The sequence below is a fragment of the Silurus meridionalis genome, chromosome 10, assembly GCF_014805685.1.
Source record: "Silurus meridionalis isolate SWU-2019-XX chromosome 10, ASM1480568v1, whole genome shotgun sequence".
NCBI classification, from domain to species: Eukaryota; Metazoa; Chordata; class Actinopteri; order Siluriformes; family Siluridae; genus Silurus; species Silurus meridionalis.
This window is the reverse complement of record NC_060893.1, coordinates 10,512,420-10,532,772: the sequence shown is the minus strand read 5'-3', so window position 1 is coordinate 10,532,772 and position 20,353 is coordinate 10,512,420. Positions and strand designations below refer to the sequence as shown.

General features: G+C 40.1%; 2 protein-coding genes across 5 annotated transcripts in view; one reads left to right on the top strand and one right to left on the bottom strand.

Annotated features, from left to right (window-relative positions):
• isl2a (ISL LIM homeobox 2a) overlaps positions 1-2,820 on the top strand; it is a 7,456-nt gene extending 4,636 nt beyond the window's left edge. For 3 of the 4 annotated variants that reach the window (XM_046859684.1, XM_046859683.1, XM_046859682.1), the window contains exons 4-6: positions 86-372; positions 536-703; positions 1,998-2,820. In XM_046859684.1, the coding sequence (XP_046715640.1) occupies positions 86-372; positions 536-703; positions 1,998-2,114 (572 nt within the window). In that variant the 3' untranslated portion in view covers positions 2,115-2,820. Of the gene's footprint in view, positions 1-85; positions 373-535; positions 704-1,331; positions 1,423-1,997 lie in introns of all 4 variants that reach the window. The other variant, XR_006927177.1, reaches the window with a different exon arrangement.
• Positions 2,821-6,608: 3,788 nt separating this feature from the next.
• scaper (S-phase cyclin A-associated protein in the ER) overlaps positions 6,609-20,353 on the bottom strand; it is a 95,700-nt gene continuing 81,955 nt past the window's right edge. Inside the window, 5 exon segments of the mRNA XM_046859062.1 lie at positions 6,609-7,685; positions 7,932-7,980; positions 9,095-9,286; positions 16,481-16,630; positions 19,529-19,775. Coding sequence (XP_046715018.1) covers positions 7,582-7,685; positions 7,932-7,980; positions 9,095-9,286; positions 16,481-16,630; positions 19,529-19,775 — 742 coding nt within the window. The 3' untranslated portion in view covers positions 6,609-7,581.

The window sequence follows — 20,353 nt, the reverse complement described above, 5'->3', positions numbered from 1 at the left end:
ATTTTGGCGCACAATTCTACAATGTTGTCATGTGGACCAAGACATTTCCTAACGGCGAGACTGTACTGCGGTTTGTTTTTGGCAGAGCCGGTGGTACCTGTGCGGCAGCCCCCACACCGCAACCACGTCCACAAGCAGTCGGAGAAGACGACCCGCGTCCGCACCGTGCTCAACGAGAAGCAGTTGCACACACTGCGCACGTGCTACAACGCCAACCCGCGACCTGACGCGCTCATGAAGGAGCAGTTGGTGGAGATGACGGGCCTCAGTCCGCGAGTTATCCGCGTCTGGTTCCAGAACAAACGCTGCAAGGACAAGAAGCGGTCCATCCTCATGAAGCAACTCCAGCAGCAGCAGCACAGCGACAAAACTGTAAGAGTCTGCTCTGCTCGCGCCTTCATGTTCCTCACACGACGCACAACGCTTTGCGCACGAGATAGACTTAAATGCATGATGATGACAATAATAATAATAATAATAATAATAATAATAATAATAATAATGCATTAACGTTTATCTCATACATTCTCCATAGAATCTCCAAGGCCTAACAGGGACACCTCTGGTGGCAGGTAGTCCCATCCGGCATGATAACACCATGCAGGGGAATCCAGTAGAAGTTCAAACCTACCAGCCGCCGTGGAAAGCGCTGAGCGAGTTCGCGCTACAGAGTGACCTGGAGCAGCCTGCCTTTCAACAGCTGGTACAAAGACTTACCTATTTTTCAAGCTCATTCTGCTCTCTATCTCGCAGATAAAAAAACAAACAAATGCGTCCCCCATCATCTCTGGGTGGAAAAAATAAGAAAAAAAATCGGCATGCTCCAGTAATACAATTTACCCGCAAATATATTAATTTGTGAATGACGTCATAACGAAAATTGTGAAATATTAAAACATAAGGAGAATAAACACATGGAAAAACAAATAGTTCGGGTTTTTTTATCATTATTTTGGGCAACAAAAAAAAAAAAATCAAAAGCACGAAGCTATGTCCTGGACACTCTTGCGCTCCAGATATGGCAGTGTATGGTATATGGCATCTGGCAAAGTTCTAACAGATTGATCCAAAAAGAATGGGCTAATCTAGCAATCTGGCAGAGTTAGAACAGATGTGTCAAGATGAAGAGGGAGGGGGCGAATAATACAACTGAGAGAATCCAAAAGCTGCTCCGAGGATATGAAAGAGGCTGGATGCAGTTCTAAAAGAAGAGGGTGGAAATGTTTTTAGAGCATGTTTATATCCCAGTCAGAAAGGGAAATGCAAAAATTTTCAACATTTCTTTCCTTTTTCCTGTTAATATCTTACACCATTTCTGCTGTTTTTATTAGATTGACCTGTGATAGTGAAGGAACATGAATGAAAACTCTTGAAAATATCTTGATCTGCAATGGAAAAGTCTGCTTCGTTTTGTTTTATAGGGTATGCAAACTTATGCACGCAACTGTCGAATCATTGACTGGATTAATATATCTAAAGAAACATAGAGATATTCGTTTATATTTGAAGAGCCTAATTTATTGCATTATAAGTTGGGCTCACGTGCACATTTATGCAGATTTCTGATGCATCTGGTTTGATATTGGATGCTTGAAAAATACTGGCTCATTGTGCAATTCTAAATATAGACATATACTTCAAAATAAATGGGTCAAAATTGGTGCATGTTTTGATGCATGAATTTGCAGTAAATGCATACTTTACATCATAGTTTCAGTACATTAACAAAAATGTCATATAGTTAATTATTTAGAATTTTTCACTTTATTATGGGGCAAAAAAAAGATATATAAACTATATTACTTTTATTATCATTAGATTCTTCTATTTGTAATCATGCACGCATGTAATTTGGTGTAAGTAAAACAGTAAGACCAGAGATTTTTTTTTCTAAGCTTATTTCAAATATGCAAGGCTCATTATTAAATAGAAAACTATATTATTGTCTATTTGTCAGCCATATATGTTACATTCTTGTTTCCTCTACTCTGTACAAGGTGTCCTTCTCTGAGTCGGGTTCTCTGGGCACCTCCTCGGGCAGTGATGTGACTTCGCTGTCATCGCAGTTACCCGACACCCCCAACAGCATGGTGTCCAGTCCTGTGGAGACGTGATGGAGTCTATGTGACCTCTGTCCACCCCAGCATGCTGAACCCCACCCTGATCTGCATGAACACAGAGCACCTCACCATGGCCACCTCCACCTGAGGAACACGACGGGAATCACAGAAAGCGACATACAGCAACACAGTGGATTAAACTCGGAACGCACAAAAATAGATCTGGCAAAAAAAAACAAAAAACCTTAATAAATAAAACAACAAAAAGATGAAGAAACAAACAAAAAAGAAAACACGGAGCCAAACCACAGGGACTCTCTACACACGTTTACTTCAGGAATCCACACGGATCCGAGATGTTCCCGCGGATTATGAACAAGTTGACCCACTGTCAACTACATAACAAATAACAATAATGTCTTTACCAGTATTCATTATGTAGTTTTATCAACACCTGATGACATTTTCCCCAATATCAGTGAGACATCAGAGCCACGTCTGTCTTTAATGCGCATGATCTCCGAAGACAATGTATAAAAAGTGACATGTAAACTATTTTATCTTTACGGATGGAGGACTAATTGTTTGAACTTCTCGAGAGAAAAAAAAGTAAGTTATTGTTATTTATTGTCGGGACTAGTTAGTCCGAACGAGAATTGAGAAATGACCTTAATAAACTATGCTAAGTGTTGTTTATGTCTGAGAAACAAAAAAACCTTTGCATGCATATTTTTTAACATAAAAATGACCAAAAACAAAACATGATCTATTCGGGATTTTATTAGTGAATCACAGCACATCTACAGCACAGATCTGAACGCAATGCATTGAAAAAAGGATGCAGAATGAAATATCAGTGAATGGCGTTTAGCCTGGATGTTCTGCTATCTGATGTCCACAGTCAAAGAATAGTTCATGAATTGTCTGGCTTGCATTTTTTTTTGCCACCAGAAAACAAAAGATTTAGATGCATTTGTTTTAATTTAGTTTGTGAAACGAAATAGCTCGTATTTAGATCCTTTATTGGAAAACAATTAGACTGGTATTTCTAATGAATTGTAGGTAATTGTAAATGAGGTTATGGTGTATTACAATACATTACATTACAGTACAGACAACCTTTTGAAAAAAAGCGTATTTAAATACGTTCTCATTCCCCAATCACACACTTCTTGTAATAATGCAGTGTGTATTATTTAGCTACAAAGGTGCATGTCGTGTACATTTAAAGCTCAGAGGATTATTTTAAAATGTATACGATGTCCGCTTATTAGGTGGTACCTTTGAGGGTTTCACCATTATAACGGTTGTTCTGAGAGTGTAGGACTAATAAGGGGTTAATGAATGGTGTGAGAAGGTGTCTTTGTCTCTAATCAATACAGACACCATGAGAAGCATGCAAAATGTCAACAGTCTGGCAGGGAAAAGGAGCTTCATTCCTACGTTCATGGCGGTACACGATCAGAACAAATAGAGATACTAAACTGCAGCTTTGTTGTGTCTGAGGTGGTATTTATGTCTCTAGAAAATGTGGATATAGTTTACATTAAAATGAACACACTACCATGTGTTTTCTACCTGCTCACCGCCCCATACAGCAATTAAGAAAACAGTACACTTTGGATTGTTTTTTTTTTCTTTCTAATCCTGAAGTGTGTGAAGTGTGTGAAGGGTGAGATGTGTTTGGTACTCAATGATTCTTGGCCACTTTTCTTAGTTTGGCTCTTCTCCCCCCTCGTGTTAGGTGACCCACGTGTTGGCACAGAGCCAAGACGCTATAAAGCGATTCCTAGTTGTCTGAACTGTCAGATGGAACCCTTCATAGATAGCGTCGTTATCAGCGCGCGGATCGGGTGTACGAGCGGATATTGAGAGTGTCGTATGGCCTCGGACTCGTGAGCACTGAGCAACGGGCTCGTAAAGGCGCGAGTCTAGACAGAGGGGAGATGGGCGGCGTCTTATCTGCGCTCGGCATCACCTGCACATACACACACACACACACACACACACACACACAGTAACAATAACACTGAGCAGCACAGCAACTCCTTCCACAAACCCTTTTGAAGAACTTTCATTCCATCTGCCTGGAGACTGAGTCACACTGCGACCTGATGTCCATTAAATCACTCGGAGTTTTATATGATCTACATTTTATAAAAACATTTTTTCCCTCTTTAAATTTATTTTTAAAATTCTGGCAAGGAAGAGTGAGATAGGGGCTGACAACTTGCCACTATTCAGGCTTTTCTAAACATTATTGTGCTTATTTTAAGATAGATAGATAGATAGATAGATAGATAGATAGATAGATAGATAGATAGATAGATAGATATAGATAAACAGATAGTAATTATATTAAGTATTAGATTATGATAATAATAATAATAATAATAATAACAATAATCAATGACAACAACAATAATAATTATTATGAGTTAAATATTCAGTTTGTATTGCATTATTCTGTAAACGCAGTATTTTGTAAACGCTTCTCTAAACTCTAAAATGAAGCAGAAATCACTGCTCGTGTGAAACCCTGCAGCCTTTTACCTCCAAAAAAATCCTGAATTTCAGACAGACTTTTTTTTCTAATCGAGTTGTGCGCAGCTGATTAAATGCGTTTATTAAATAAAAGAACATTTCAACAAATTACCCGCGTTTCAAACACACACATCACAAATACATCACTATTATTACACTCGGGGTTTGCGCCTAAAATGTTTAGTAAATAAGACTTGGATTTTCCACATTTTGTGAACACTGTGGCGGATCTTGCTCAGGACAGACTTTGGTTTAAAAACACAGATCCCAAATGGAGGAACGCTCTTTAATATGAACAGTCCAAATATACACATTTTAAATTATACAAAGCGTCAACATCTGGATAAGATTCGTCTAGAAAACATTTCTGTTCAGTTTCAATCACCAAACCTCACCTCCTTTTTCTTCTTTTTTTAATTTTGGATTTTTTAATTTAAATGAATCGGAAATGGTCTCCGTGAATAAAAACCCATTATAACACAATTCCTGCTGAAATCATGTGGAGTTTAAATTTTCGGCAAATGATTCACAATTAATTACGTACAAATAAAAAAAATCGAATTAAACTCAAACAAACAAACAAAAAAAGACAGAAAACATGGTATTTTATGGTAATTTGAGAGGTTAGATTTCCATTCCATATACATATAAAGCGATTTATGTATACTGATTTATCCTACATTTATTTATATACAGGACTTATCCTAATAATATGCAAGTATGCAAGTAACAGCATCCCACTGCAGAAGTATGAGGTCATTTAAAGCGAATCAAGGTGTTTTTACACCTACGTCATGCAAACAAATAAATCCGCACGAAACCGCCGCTATTTCTTCGCCTGTGCTTTTGAAAACGGATCATTTTCACTCGAGATTTTTTTTTTTCCTTTTCATGAAAAAATAATGAGGGACAAAAATAAACTAAGAATTTTTTTTAATGAATAAAGCAAATCAACAAAGGGGCTGTTTGTAACAAAACATCCAGCAAAGCAGGAGTGTGTTACTGCACACACTGTTTTGAAAGAGGAAATGTCATACTATTATGGGTAAGAGACTGATCTTAGAAAAAGTGTTTTGGATTTAATTTGACCAAAATGTGTTTATTAGGTCTAATGTTTACCTTAATCTCAGAAGTTCTTCAGCAAAGAGGAACTGGTGGAACTTATAGACATATTTTCTACACACACACACACACACACACACACACACACACACAATCTCTCGGTCTCTTCACACACAAACACACTTGACAGAGATTTATTGTTATGGAGACACAGTTCTGAATGGAGAAAAAGGTGTGTGCGCGCGCGTGAAACACTGAGACTGTGGAGGAGCTGACCTGAGAGGCTCCAGCTCATGTTGACACACTAATGTATATAGTGACTCAGAGGCAGCATTGGGTAACTGGTGAAAGCACACAGGTTGTGTGTGTGTGTGTGTGTGTGTGAGAGAGAGAGAGAGAGAGAGACACACACACACACAGAGTTTGTGGTGCCCTGAGGCCACACTGAGGACTTGAATCTGGTTGGGAGTCCTTTCACTGTGCCGTTTTGCCCACATGTCAAATTTCAGTCTTAATGCAGCTTATCCAGGAGACAGACAACTAAATCTACACTACCAGAACTTTTGTGTTAAAACCTGCAGCTCTAACTAGCAAAAACAAACAAAACAAAAAAAAGACCAGCTTATTTCAAGATTTGCTTTGGCGAGAACTGTTCAAAATCAGACCTGTTTGCGCTGCTCACACAGGTTTCTGCATCATTACATTTTGCAGAGCTGATCTTTTATATCTAATCTGATCACTTCACACCTCCACAATGAAAACATGACGAGAATAGACTCCGTCTGTGCAATCACGGACTGTCTCCATCACATTACTTTCAAAAATCTGCATGAGGTGTGAGAAAAATAACTGTACTAACAACAAATCCAATCTTCAATCATTGTAAGTGAAAATGTCCTGAAAGACTCATGTCCGGAAAGACTCTTCTCATCATGCCAGTGGTCTTACTAAATTATTTTTTTATTTCGTAGTCATTACAAGCAAGATCACAAGATACACACGAGCCTTTAAAAGTTTATTAAATAGGGGATTTTTTTTTCTATAAATTATAAGTGCTTCACCTCTTAGAGAGAAATACAACGAAAAGGACATGATTAAAATAAAAAATGCCTTACACAGCATTTGTGACAAATAAATGTAAATATATAACGAGGCTGAATAAATTATAATTATGAAACACAGGAAAGAAGTCTGGAATCCAGACTACATACTCTAACAAACAATTTTCAGTTTTGTATTTTATGCATATCAATTTAATATCATAAAATTGTAGTAACTTGGTCTACTCTGAACACAAATAATAATAATAATCAAAGAAATGACACCTTTTATTTACAAAACAAAATACAAAACCGTACAATTAATAAACCAAAAAGATTGACATCCAGCTCGGGAAAAAGAACAGTAAACTATTGTGCACTTCCAAAAAAAAAAAACTTTCAACAGATCCATTCATTCAGAAGATAACTGATTTCACGTGAAACTGACAGCTTCTAATAACAGTATATTTACATAGCAAATATGTTCATACATTCAAACAAATTTATAAACGTTGCTTGTTATGCCACCCTTAAGTATTTGCATTGAGTACGGTTTATTACAGTGTGCACATCCAAAAAGTTAATCTGAATTTATGATGTGATTATTTGGTTAAATGCACCGTTATTAAGAAGCTCTAAGAAAATCCGGTCGAAAAAATCAGTTGCTACATGCAGGCACATACTTGTCAGACTTGGCCTAAAGCCCACGTACAGTAACTCAAATGATGTAGTGAAAGTTTTTAAATTTTTTTTTTATTTTGTGCTTAGAGCAAAATGTGCCGGTACAAACAGCCGTGCTATAGTCTACCGTGTACTGCTCTGGAGCATGTACTGAAGGACTCTGTGTGTATTCCAGTGTTGACTCCTTGTCTCGCTTACTCTTCCTGCTTGTTGAGGAAGAACTGAAGTGCTGAGTCCCACTGGTCTCGGGGGAAGCGGTTGGACAGCTCACAGTAATCTGGCAGAGCAGAGCTCCTCTCTGTGAGAAAGAGGGAAAATCTGGTTGAATACACACATGAACAAATTACTCTCCCAATGAGATTACATCATTATTTCATTACCTACAATTTATATACGCAACATGAATATATTGTGATTTTCTGTACAAAAAAGGAACTGGAATGTAATCTATGTGACAAGCGTTAATATATAATTACATTCAGATAAATACATAAACGATACTTGTTAACCCAAAATAAAGCTCATTAAGTGTGAGATGAGTCACCTTGCTGTGAGGGCCTCCTGTTAGTCTGGTTCTCACTGGAGGCACAATCCTACAGGAGGAAAAAAACAAAACAAAATAAAACACCAAGTCTGTAAATGCAACAGCTTGAGTTAAGTCAAAGGAGCCTTGTAGAACTTCTTTGTGGGGTTGTGCCTGTTTGAACCCTTAAAAAAAAAACAATCAACATTTTTGTTTTCCCTCTGTTCTAAATGTGATGTCCTAGATCTTTGATCCAATTTAAAAAAAAAAAAAAAAAAAAAAAAAAAAAAACACAGAAATAGTGAGACCATCCTATTTTATACATTTTACATATACATACATATTACATATATATGTATTATTTTCCTATATATCACTTTTTTATTTAGCATCAAATAATGCAGAAATACATTATACTGTATATAATTATTGTGACATATAGATTATTGTGCTGCAATATCTGTGTCGTCAGGGGGAAAAAGAAAACCTCATAAGCAATCATGGTTTTACCCAAAATTTCGCAAGCTAATACTTTTTTTTAAACCATGTGAACAAAAACTATCCAATATTGTGATATGGGTTGTTGTGCATCTTCCCATTGTTTCTACCGAATGGCGGTCAACTGTCCTTGTCAAAGTGAGCGTTAATCTCCACATAAATAATCTAGGTAGTGGGCCAGTGCAGGGAAGCTTGTCAGGGGGAAGATGAAGGAGTCAGCCTGTTTACAAGAGGCTCAACTGGTGGCAGGTAAATCCACCCAAATCGACAGAGGAAGCCATCCATCTTTGGAGAGGAGGATGCTTCTTTGGAAAATGGAGGGTAATGACAGCAGCACAAAAACAAAAGGGCAGGAACAGAGACAAAGCCAGAGTTTGGGGAGATAAGAGTCAAACGTTGACACTGTGCAGAAACAGTGGAAAGGTGTGTGTGTGTGCGCGCATGGGAGGAGAGGGGACTTTACAGGTCAGAGGACATGCTGCAGGTGAGATGGGAGGACAAACTTTAGCAGTTAGAAGCATGATCATTTTAAGTGCTTCAATGGGAAATGATTTATAAATAAAACTAGTTAAAAAAAAAAATTAGTAAACTTGATGTATATGAGAAAATGTGAATAAGTGTAATATAGTGTAATGTATCTATATCTACAGATTCAGGAATGTTCAGTAACAACACCCATAACATACCTGTATAAATGTGACCAGTAGTACACAGTTCATCTCCTGTTCCAGGATGACTTTGTTCTGCTGGTTGTTGTAGCAGGCGCTGATGAGTGAGGGGAAGAGGATTTTGATAAGTTGCGAGTGGCTGAAGTACTGGAACGGCAGCTGACACAGTTTCTGCAGCACGCTGGGCTGCCGGCCAGACTGCACAATCACCTGGAACACACAGGCAGAAAGTGTGCACACTTACACATAGCAAGCAAAAGCCACCTCCAGCTGTAAATCAGAGCCTCGCCTTGTGCCCCTCCCACACATAAATCTGCCACTAAAAACAACACACAAACAGTCATTAAGAGGAGAAACAGAGGGCACAGCCTCCCCAGTACACAATTACACACCATAAAGCCAGCTAGGGATGCCTCAGCACCTCCCCTCCGTGGCACGAGTATACACACTTTCCGGCTCCTATCAGTCGCCCGAGAGCAGACGTTCAGCCTTCTGAGTCACACCGCTTCACTTCACTTGCAGGCAAAGAGGAAACTGACACACAGTGATTACCACGATGATAGAGTTATGGAAAAAATGCCCCAAGCTATCAATGTGCCACTGAAGTTCATACAGAGGTAATATCATAGGGTGTGGGCGAATATGTAGCTGGAAATCAGAGGGCGAGAGAAAAAAAAAAAGGGGTGGATGACTAGGGCAAAGGTGGGTAGGTTGGGAGTGCAGACCCCCCGTATGGTCACACACACGCGTCTGCCACTTTAAGAAATGAAGCAATACCATTAATTGAGTTTCTCACCACCAACACCCCCCCTCCAAGTATGGCAGTCAATCACACCATCACATCCGGCTCCCCCCGTCCACCCCCCGGCATTAAAATCAAATCGCTCCCAGCCCCGACCTGATTAAAGTACAGGCTCAGCTTCTGGAGCCGAAGGTTTTCAGCTCAAGTCTGAGAACCAGGCAAGGCCGGGGAGCTGGGAGGTCATTGCAGTAAATCCCCACAGGTGAGACAGAGCGAGTGGAAGACAGAGAGGGAGAACAAGAACGAACCAATTACCCCCAACCACCTACATCCCAATACAAGCTAGCCTCCAGCGCAGCTCAAACCTAAATACAAACCAGAAGGTTGAGGTGAAATTCCCGGAGCACTGGGCGACATAAATTACCAAGATTTACAAGATTTGTAAAAATAGTCTTAACAATACTCTTTCCAATGCATTCTGTCCTTTAATAATGCACTTCAAGGGGTTTAAGAGCATGATAAACAAAGTGATAACTCACCCCTTTTATCATTTCAAGGTGAAAGCCCTACACAGTGTAGTCCTACAGCAGTGTTCAAAGGTTCTCAGGCAATGTCATCCTGCATGAGGAACTGTTTAAAGATGCTTTACTGAGTGCCTAAAACAAACCACCGCAGAGTCCCTTTAATGGTACTAAAAGCTCAAAACAGCTGACCGCCGGCTCATTTCTGATGGGTGAGCCCACCGTCGCGTGCTGAACAAACACCATGATACAGTGACGTCTCTTGGACGTGCAAGTAATTAATGTTTTCCGAAAGAATGTAGAAAAAAAAGCAGAAAAAATGGGAATTTCCTGCACCACCATAGCAGTGAGAAAAGACCTGCTTGTTCTCAGAGGTAGAGCTGTGCAATGTCAAAATTGAGTAGAAAGGTTGAGAAGGGTTTTTTATTTATTTATTTTTTTATAAACTCGGGAAGGACTGAACTAATCTCTACTGTCACTCCCGTACTATATTCAGGACGCATACAGACATATGATCTTGTCCTTTTCTGTTAGTTGAATGCTACATAGTATAATGCTTCATAGCACTGACATTACCTCAGCTGACAGTAACTTTACTAGAACTTGGCACTTGGTGTTTATAAACCAAGGCGTTCTGAACTTCAGAAAGGATGTTGTGTAAGTGTGTGGGAGTGTGTGTGAGAGAGAGAGTGTGTGTGCACGTGTGTCTGCGTGCGCACTGGGTAGCAGGGCCTGGATCTGTGCAGACATTCCGTCCACAAATCAAGCAGCCGTCTCATAATCCCCTAGCACACGATACTCCATCTTCACACACCTAAACAAATTGTCCCCCCTTAAGTGTCCATAGCAGGGAGACGTACAGCATGGAGAGAGCAGAGGTTAGCTCCAGCCATCCTGTAAGCGCTCTAGATTCTAGCATGAGCTGGATAAAAATGGCTCCCGAGCAGTCGTCCTAGAGCAAGGATTCAGCCTCTGACATCATAAAAGAATTGGTGGGCTTTAGAACCCCTCATCCCCCGTGCTTAAGCACAGATGGTCATAAAGAAGCAGAGAGGCCAGGCCTGGTCTGTGTTTTCTTAAATACAGAGCGTTTGGGATTCTCAAACAGAGCCACGCTTTTACGGCAAGTCTATTACATAATTCCCGGCCTGTCCACTGAAAACAAAGGGAGTGTAAAGTTAATGCGCCGAAACGCAAACACAGGCTCCGAATAGCTCAAGGTAAAGAGGAAGGATACCCGAGCGGGTCGGGTTTGTTCTTTGATGGAGGTGTTGATAAGAGTGTAGAAGAAAGTCTGGCTCCAAGAGTTAAATGTACAAATTAAATGTGACTTCTTGTGATCAGGTTTCTCAGAGGAAACAATGACAAAATGTCTTATTTCAAATGTATTTATTGAATACAAAAATTGTAATGATGAGATAGAAGATATAAATTGTATTACTGGGTGTGTGGGGTTCAGTGTGTGTGTGTGTGTGTGTGTGTGTGTGTGTGTATAGACAGTCTAATGTTAAAGAAGGAGGGGCTACAGGCCTCTCACAGATAAGAGTAAAGGGTAAACGGCTCATGAAGATGCTGAAGAGGCACTCAAGACAGGACGTTACGACTAGTGAGACCGATGTGAACAAAGACTACCACCCACGGACAAAATGCACACAGAACATAACTAAACCTCTGTCTGTCCAGACTCTTTGACGGCACCTGGAGCAGTAGCATGATAATTATGAACAAAAAAAATAGCGCAATAACCAAAGACTGGTTTGTGAACATTTCTCAAAATGACGAAAAGGTTCCTCTCACCAAAACAGCATTGAGAGCTCTGTTTGTTTGAGAAAAAAAAAGGGGCAAATGATCAGTGATTTATTACAGCTGCCTGACACAATCAAGCGTCAACTTCGATTCTTTGAAAGATAATCTCTCCGGGAGATCTTCACCAGGAGCCCATCTGACCTGGACAGCACTCAAACCCAGCATTAGACCTAAATGGGCCCTAAATTTTGAACGATTTATGGGCAGGCATACAAAAAATAAAATAAAAGTCCTGAAAAAAGAAAGCCCGATGCATAATACTTGAGTGTGTTAAACCGCAGATTTCTGATGACGGTGTGTGTAAATCATGCATGGTGCTTGGCAGAGGTTTAATCCTCTCTACTGCCACTCGGAGGCTGAGCGCTGCAGCCACCCCATGCCTGTGTTTACTACAGCGCTTTCGCCAGCAACAAGGCCCAAAGGGTCAGGTTATCTCAGCAATAATAAACTGTTGAAGCCGGCGTTTCAACATCAGTTTAGCTATGGATTAAAGGTCCAGTGCCGAGACTGGAGTTATGGCTGTGTTAGTATATGATGAGAGCATGAGTGGAGTGCAGATAGCACTGGATGTGGCAAAGAGAGGGAGAGAGTGGGAGATAAGTAGAGATGAGTGTAGTGGACTGTTTCCGCCTGGCTCTTTGATAGAAGTGCCATGTTGAAAAGTGGCTTTGAACATTAAACAGCTTGTTCAACGTTGCCTTGTAACTGTTCAGCAGTGGGTGAAACACTAGGACCACTGTACACAGATAGTGAAGATGCAAAGGATGAAAGATCAAAAAGGATCTTGGTAACAGAGCGACTCAAAGAGCAATCATGTCTCAACACAAATATTACACATCATTTTATCTAATCTAATAAAATCTAATCTTATAGCTGAACTGAGCCTCCAATTAGAACCTGAGAAGTATGTACCATAGCCTAGACACTATTATGGCCCCTGAATACAAGCACTTCAGAGACACCACCACTGTATATATACTTCACTCTAGCAAAGGCTGCAAGTGAAAAAGCAGCAGAGTAACACATATGCTTTGAGATGACCGGGTATACAGTACACACAAGTCCTCAAAGCCTGTGCTGCTGATATGCGCTGTATTATTTCTCAGACGTGACATATAAACACAGGCGGCTGTGCTGGCACTGAATCAGAGGTCTGAGTCAGGAGTCTGGGGTCAGTGCCGCCTTTGCGTCCTGCCTGTGCTTACGCTAGCCTGAGAAAGGCCACAGCCCAGGCAAACCCATCATTTATATCGCAAAAGAAGTCCCACGGTCACACAGCTCATATCTGAGTCACTGCCAAGCAGCTCAGCTGTCAGACTTCTAAAGAGTAATACAAGAGTAACATACATTTTACACTGCAATAATAAAAAAAAAAATAATAGAATGAATTAAAATAAAACTAATCTACTAATACTGGTGGCATTTTTATACATAAATAAAAGATCAAGCTACAACTACAATATAAAAAAAAAAATATACGCGGGTCTCCTGGAACATTTTTAAAGACTTTCCCTTGGAGCATTTTTCAAATTAGCAAAGTGAACTGGGGGATAAATGAATATGCAAAAGGTGTATTTCCCAGTCTGGTCGTTGTGTTAACTTTCCCCTATCTGACCACAAAGCCTAATCATATGTCACTCCTCCCCCTAATTTAATCCTCAGCCCCTCATTCAATTATCCAATATAATATGCAAATCAGCCCAACAATGGCCAACAAATGCTAATTGTGTACATCAAAATAATTAAATTGGATTGAAGTGGCAGAGGAAAACTGAACTGCCACTGAAGAAAAAAAAAAAAAAGTGTGTCCTTTTTTTAATTAATAGCAAAAATGTTTTAAATTAGAATCTGTAATAAGCCCATAAATTGCTGGGACTCTGAACCTCCCTTGAGGACGGTCAGGCCTCGGGAGACTCACATAACTAAAGCCTGGAGGACTGAGTGAAGTGCCGTCGAGACCATGTAGCTGGCAGCAAGCTCCATGCCTCACTGATCCATGATCTACACCTGCATGTTCCGCTTCCTGCTTAAGCTCCAACAATGAGCAGATCAAATGCCAAAAATAAAACCACAAAGCCGGGCCATGTGGTAAGGCAAAACATGGCACAGAGGTGTCATAGCCGCTGCACTATTTAGCATTTGTATCGGTTGTTTCTTGTTTGTAGAATAGCACATCTGGCTCATGATCTGATGAAGAGCTTACAGAAGCTTAACTGTATCTCCAAAACAGCACTACAACTGCTTCGAAAATATTATTAAAACTAGCAAACCAGTGTACAGACATAAGGGTTTTTACTTCTTTTCTTTTTCCGCTCTTTCTGCTGTCACAGAAAGGTTATTTTAAATGACTCACATTTGCCGACTTCCGTAAGATCAAAGTCAATAATAAAGTGCTGGACTGGTTGAAACATGCGCTCACATCAATTTTTACTTGATTTCTTAAATATAAGAAATATTGCACAAAGTACTCCAAAAATCCAGTAACTGCTTAGGTGTAACAGTAGATAGATACTGTTCCCAAACTGGCTGCTGGTGCAAGACGAGTTGTTTTGAGTATTTCTTAAGCTGCTGATCTCATTGGAATTTCTCTCTCTCTCTCACACACACACACACACACACACACACACACCTTGAGATATACAGAATGTTGCCAAAAAAAAAGTAAAGGGTGGTAAAGAGAAATGGTCAGATTGGTCTAAGCTGACAGAAAGTCTATAGTAACTAAAATAATCACACTTTACAACCACGGTGAGCAGAAACACATCTCAGAATGGACAATGCATCAATTCTTGATATGGATAGGTTTCAACAGAACACCACCACATTGGGTTCTACTCCTGCCAGTCAAGAAAAACATGGTTCTGCTTTGGGAACTCAAACTGGACAGAAAATAAATCATCTAGTCTTTTTTTGTGGTCTTTTGCTGTTGTAACTCATCCACCACAAGGACTAATGTTTTGTGCAGGCTGTGGTGCTTTTCTGCTTTGACTCACTTAATCCTTCTTGGTTGCTTGTACCAATCTGCCCGTTTCCTTTAACCTATTTTCATCAAGGCAGTTTCACCCACAGAACTCTCTCAACTACTCAATGTTTTTTGGTTTTCAGGCAAGTCTGTGTAATATATATTACATATACTGATATTCCAGGATATCAGTAGTTTCTGAAATAATAAAACCAGCTCATCTGGTACCAACCACCACACCATGGTTAAAATCACACTTTTTATTCATTCAAATGATCAGTGTGAACAGATGCTCGATATGAATGGTGACCTGTTAGAAAACCGATCTAGACCTGTATCTGCATGTTATTCATTTATTTTGCTGCCATGTGATTGGTTGATTAGTTAAAATTGATTTTGGACCCAAAACATAAATAGTTAAAATGCCAGAAGGCCTTTTGGGTTTAAAACAGGTTAGTGACGTGTTATGGATTCTTTCTGAATAGCAAGCCACCCTAATTGCCTTGGGATCTTTATACCACCGCATTGAATTCTCAAATCTGGAAGTGTTAATTTCCTACAACAGTAGCTCTGGCAACATTTCCGCCATTTTTATATTAATATACTCTAATATGTTCTAATATGTTCTTCATTTTTATAGAAGCAGCTCATTCACAAGGGGGTTCAGGGCTCTACAACAGCTAAGCCTAATAATAAATTAAATAGAAATTGAACATTATATTCAATAATGTCATTGAGAGTTTTAAAGACAGATGATCTCCCATGTGGATTATCAGTAAAATATCAAGCCGAGTTTGTTGATTAATTAACACTGTAGGGCTGGTGAAGGGTTTAATAGAGTTTCACAACATTAAATGTGAAATGATTAAAAAGCACGAGTTTTTCATTTTTAAATTATTAAATGAATTTGCTGTCAAAATCGCTGTACAAAAGAAATAAAATACGACATGCTGTGCTGTTATACGAAACAATAATTCACTTTGGGGTGGTAACTCTGCCACACAATCTGTCACATCTCACCATCCCTGGTGCTGATTATTTTCCTATAAGCTTGTCATTTTATTTTTATTGTTTATTTTCATTATTATTATTATTATTATTATTATAATAACAACACATTTTCTAAAAATACATAAAATAAATTTTTCCAATTTGAGCGTTCCATTTGTGTTTTTTAAATGATTCATTATTATTTTTTTTTTACATTTTCAGGTTTATCCGAAAGCAGAGGCAGCTGGCATATCAACAATAACAAGGTGGCAGCTTCTAGAAATGATAGCTCGATAAAAGACCCCCACAGGAAACTGTAATATTTGTAAGTTTGTTCTTTAAACCACTTCATTATGCTGTTTATGTGCCCACATCATGCTCACCTGGTTGTCCGGGTGGTTGACAGTGAAGTAGCCTATGCAGATGATGACCTCGTGCAACACATCCTCTGAGGTGTTCTGTGAGCAGTACCACAGCAGAGAGCTCACGATGTGTCTGAAGGCTAAAGACAAGCCCTCCGCTTCCAAAACAGACTGAAAAACAGCAACGGTAATAAGAATACGAAAGCACGTCAGGCAGCGATCACATTGCATCTCACATTTAATAAGATCCAAACCTGGCAAATCAAATTAGGAAGCAGATAATGTTCAATGCTTACCTGACCATCAGTTTAAAAGGACTACTCATACTCGAACCTAACCGGACTTCTCTAAACTGTTTATGTATAAGACACATGGTACATTTTAGAGCATAAGAAGATAACTAGTGTTTTAAAGTGGATGAAAAACAAGTTTGGGTTGTCGAGGAGGACTTGTGAGACTCTTTCCACAGCTCTGGAGACAGAGAGGTCCCACTCCAGACCCCCCAGTCTCCCTATGGAGGAGATGCTATCAGCCGAGCCACAGACAGTATTTATTAAACATGTCAGTATGACAAAGCGCCTCAGGGTCAGAACTGAGACTACTGACATTAGCTGTGGGGTGTGAGAGTTGAGGATGGAAGATCTGAGTAAGCAGGCACAAACAACAATACCTAAATAATGCCAGTGCCACAGGGGTCATGTAGGTTTAACTACACGTTTCATACTAATGCAGCTTCCGATGCTGAAACTGACAAACATATAATCCCAGGTGCTGTTGGTTAACTAATGCAAACGCAGGTAAGCGTCATTTCTTGACACTATTGATGCGGTGGGCAGCACTGCCACCTCACGGCACCAGGCTCACCAGGTCAACACTACTAATGAGCTCACATTACTCTCTATTTGGAGTTTGGCTTGTCTGTATGAATTTCCTTTAGGTTCTTAATTTTCCAATGTGTTCTCAATGTGCCTAGCACTCAGTGTTCCCGTGACATTTTCTGGATTCACCAGAACCCTTTAAAATCGAAAAATGAATAAAGCACACACAATGTTATCTTCTCTAGGACACGTTGCAATTATGTCCAAATCATTTAAATACTACCTGAGCCAGATCTCCCCTGAGCCTTTTCTCTTACTTGTACAACTGTTGTATGTAGTTGACACTCTGCCCTTACAAGTTTCTCTTACAGTGGCTGGAGATCATTTCGAAGTTGTTGTAGTGCTATGGGATGTTAATGAGCAGAAGAGCGAGGAGGAGGAGGAGCTGAGCACTTCAGATACTCTGTTTGCTAATGTGAACCACAAAGTAATTACAACTACTGGCCCAAAACAGCGTTATTTAAAATATCCATAAAACTATGGCGGTGTTGCTTTGACTGCCAGCTGTTTTAAATATAGAAGGAACGAGCACAGGGAGGAGAAACCCCAACAAACGTGCACTCGCACAAAGTGTGAGTAATTACTGAAACCCATTAAAATAATTCATACACTTCCCGCATTTCCTCCCTCACGCCTCAGTGTTTACATGGTGATTTACCACCATGAATCCGTCCTTTTCTCTTCATCAGGCCGGCTAACGTACGACCGGACAGGCTTCATTTAATGCCACTTTCCATCCGCATAGCTGACCCAAAGCCTTCAACGTGACTGGTCTGGGGTCAAGGATCAAGCGTGTTTATGTCCATTGGGCTCACTTTGTTCTAGGAATAAATAATGAGCGCCTGCCAGCGGTGCTTGGATCTGAACAGCGGTCAGATCATTAGCACTACTGGTCTGATCATCTACTGCTTGAATTCCTGAGCACAGGTATACTCACTAGTCCATTCATGAGCCCTGGAGAATTTTGGCAACATTTTTTATTCTCTCCACTGTTTGGAATGTCTGTTTGAGGGATGGGCTCAACATGGCATGTTGTCAGCTAGCTTAAGGCAATTCTATGCGCTTGCCCTGTGCGTAAGAAAAACAAGCCATGCAACACAATTTTGGCCAGACAGCGTGGCTACGCTGAGCCCAACCTCATAGCAGAGATGGACAGCAGGGCGAACACACCCTCTCATGTCATAAAGCTGCATTTTACAGCACTGCACAACGTTCCCCAGGCCGTGCACAGAGACCGAACATTATACACGGCACCTGGGATGAACACCGTACGAACAACTCGAAACAGGATTGAATAGAAACTGGCCAATAATCGACACGGGTAGTCTAAAAAAAATCATTTAGACCCAGCAAATGGTTGGTTCTCAATGTTACATGTCAATCAAAAAGGGAAAAAAAAGAGGTTACCCCTTATAGGCTGTATATATAGTAAACATTAAATCAGGATAAATTTTCGCTACACAGCTTTTAGATTGAAAACAGGTGCTTTCTCTTCTAGACACTGTAACTGAGAACAGGGACTCTGATTTAATGGGAAAGAATGTGAAGCGGATTATATTTTTTTTTGCTCAGTAAAAACTGAGAAGCGGTATTCCCAATGTAAATGAATATACAGAATGTTAGGCTGACGATTCTCATTTGTATGAATTGTTTTTCTGTAATCCAAGAGTTCTTTTTGTTATTTGCCTTTCGGATAAAACGTAACCGCACTTTTAGTTGGAGCAAGGCAAATGAAATTAACAAATGAAACAAGAATAACTGTTTAACTTAGGAAGTGTGCTGTAATTTTATGTCAGTGCAGCCAAAAATATGAAAGCAGAACCACAGCATTGGTCCATATACATTAGCTATCACACATATGCAAATGTACATATGTAATGTTGCACGTCATTAAAATGAACAAAATGTGCACAATGACAGTTCTGCTCTCTCTCATCTGGAACACAAACTAGAAAATGTGTCGAGATGTCAGCACCGGGTGAATGCTCACATTGATCCCATAATTCTATGATGATTTGTTCTGTATATTGTTTAAACTGCTTTAATCTTATACGACACTTTGTGAAGTTAAAATAATAGTGTCGCAATACCAGTTTTGCCACCCGACCTTGCGTGCATTGTAACGCATGGCATTTGAAGGTCTGGCACTCAGCCTAAAGCACTATCATGTAGTGCACTACTGAAAGAGTACCTGGAATGCAGTAATATCAAGCAGGGCAAAGCTGTTGAGGAAGCGTAGGGCCTGAAGTGCCACCTGGACCACAGCAGAGCTGTATGGCTCCTGGAAAAACGCCATGCTGCCAGACTGGGGCTCAGGGACGGTGCTGTGCAGCAGAATACAGTAGAGCATGTGCAGCACACCAACAAGGTCAGTGTTCTTTAGCAGCGCTGTCAGTCCTGTAGGGTCTTGCCGCTTATTGTCAAAGATACTGGAGGAGCTGGAAGAAAGATGAGAGGAGGGGAAAAGGGTTTTTTTGAGAGATGCAGTGAAAAGAAAGTATGTGGCTGACACATGTTCCCATACACATATACAGGTCCAAGACAAACAAACAGGGACATTCATTTACAGAAATATGCACCGATATAGGCACGTAAACTTTGGTTGAAGAATAAATATAATTTTTTCAAGAATAAAAATGATATTTCTAAACATTTGGCTGACATATGGGGGCAAGAAATAACAAGAAATATTGCCATTCCCTCAGCTAAGGTGTTCCCTCATTGTATCAAAACTTCAAGGCAAGCAGAACCAACTCCCCCTTGTTTATGCACCATCCATCTGACGCAGAGCCCTTTCAAACAAAGCCAAACATGTGAGACAGCTCTTCACCAAGTCTGGAGTGGTGAGAGGCAGCTGGAGAGGGAGACTCTGACAAGCGGCTCAATGTCTCACAACCCAAGGAGGTGCCGGCTGCTTTCTTAACCGCAGAGAGTCAAAGACCTAGGTTGCAGGGAGTGAGGGAAGTCTGGTCCCTGCGGCTTCTAGATTTACTCGCTAGACCAGGTCCTGTCCAGT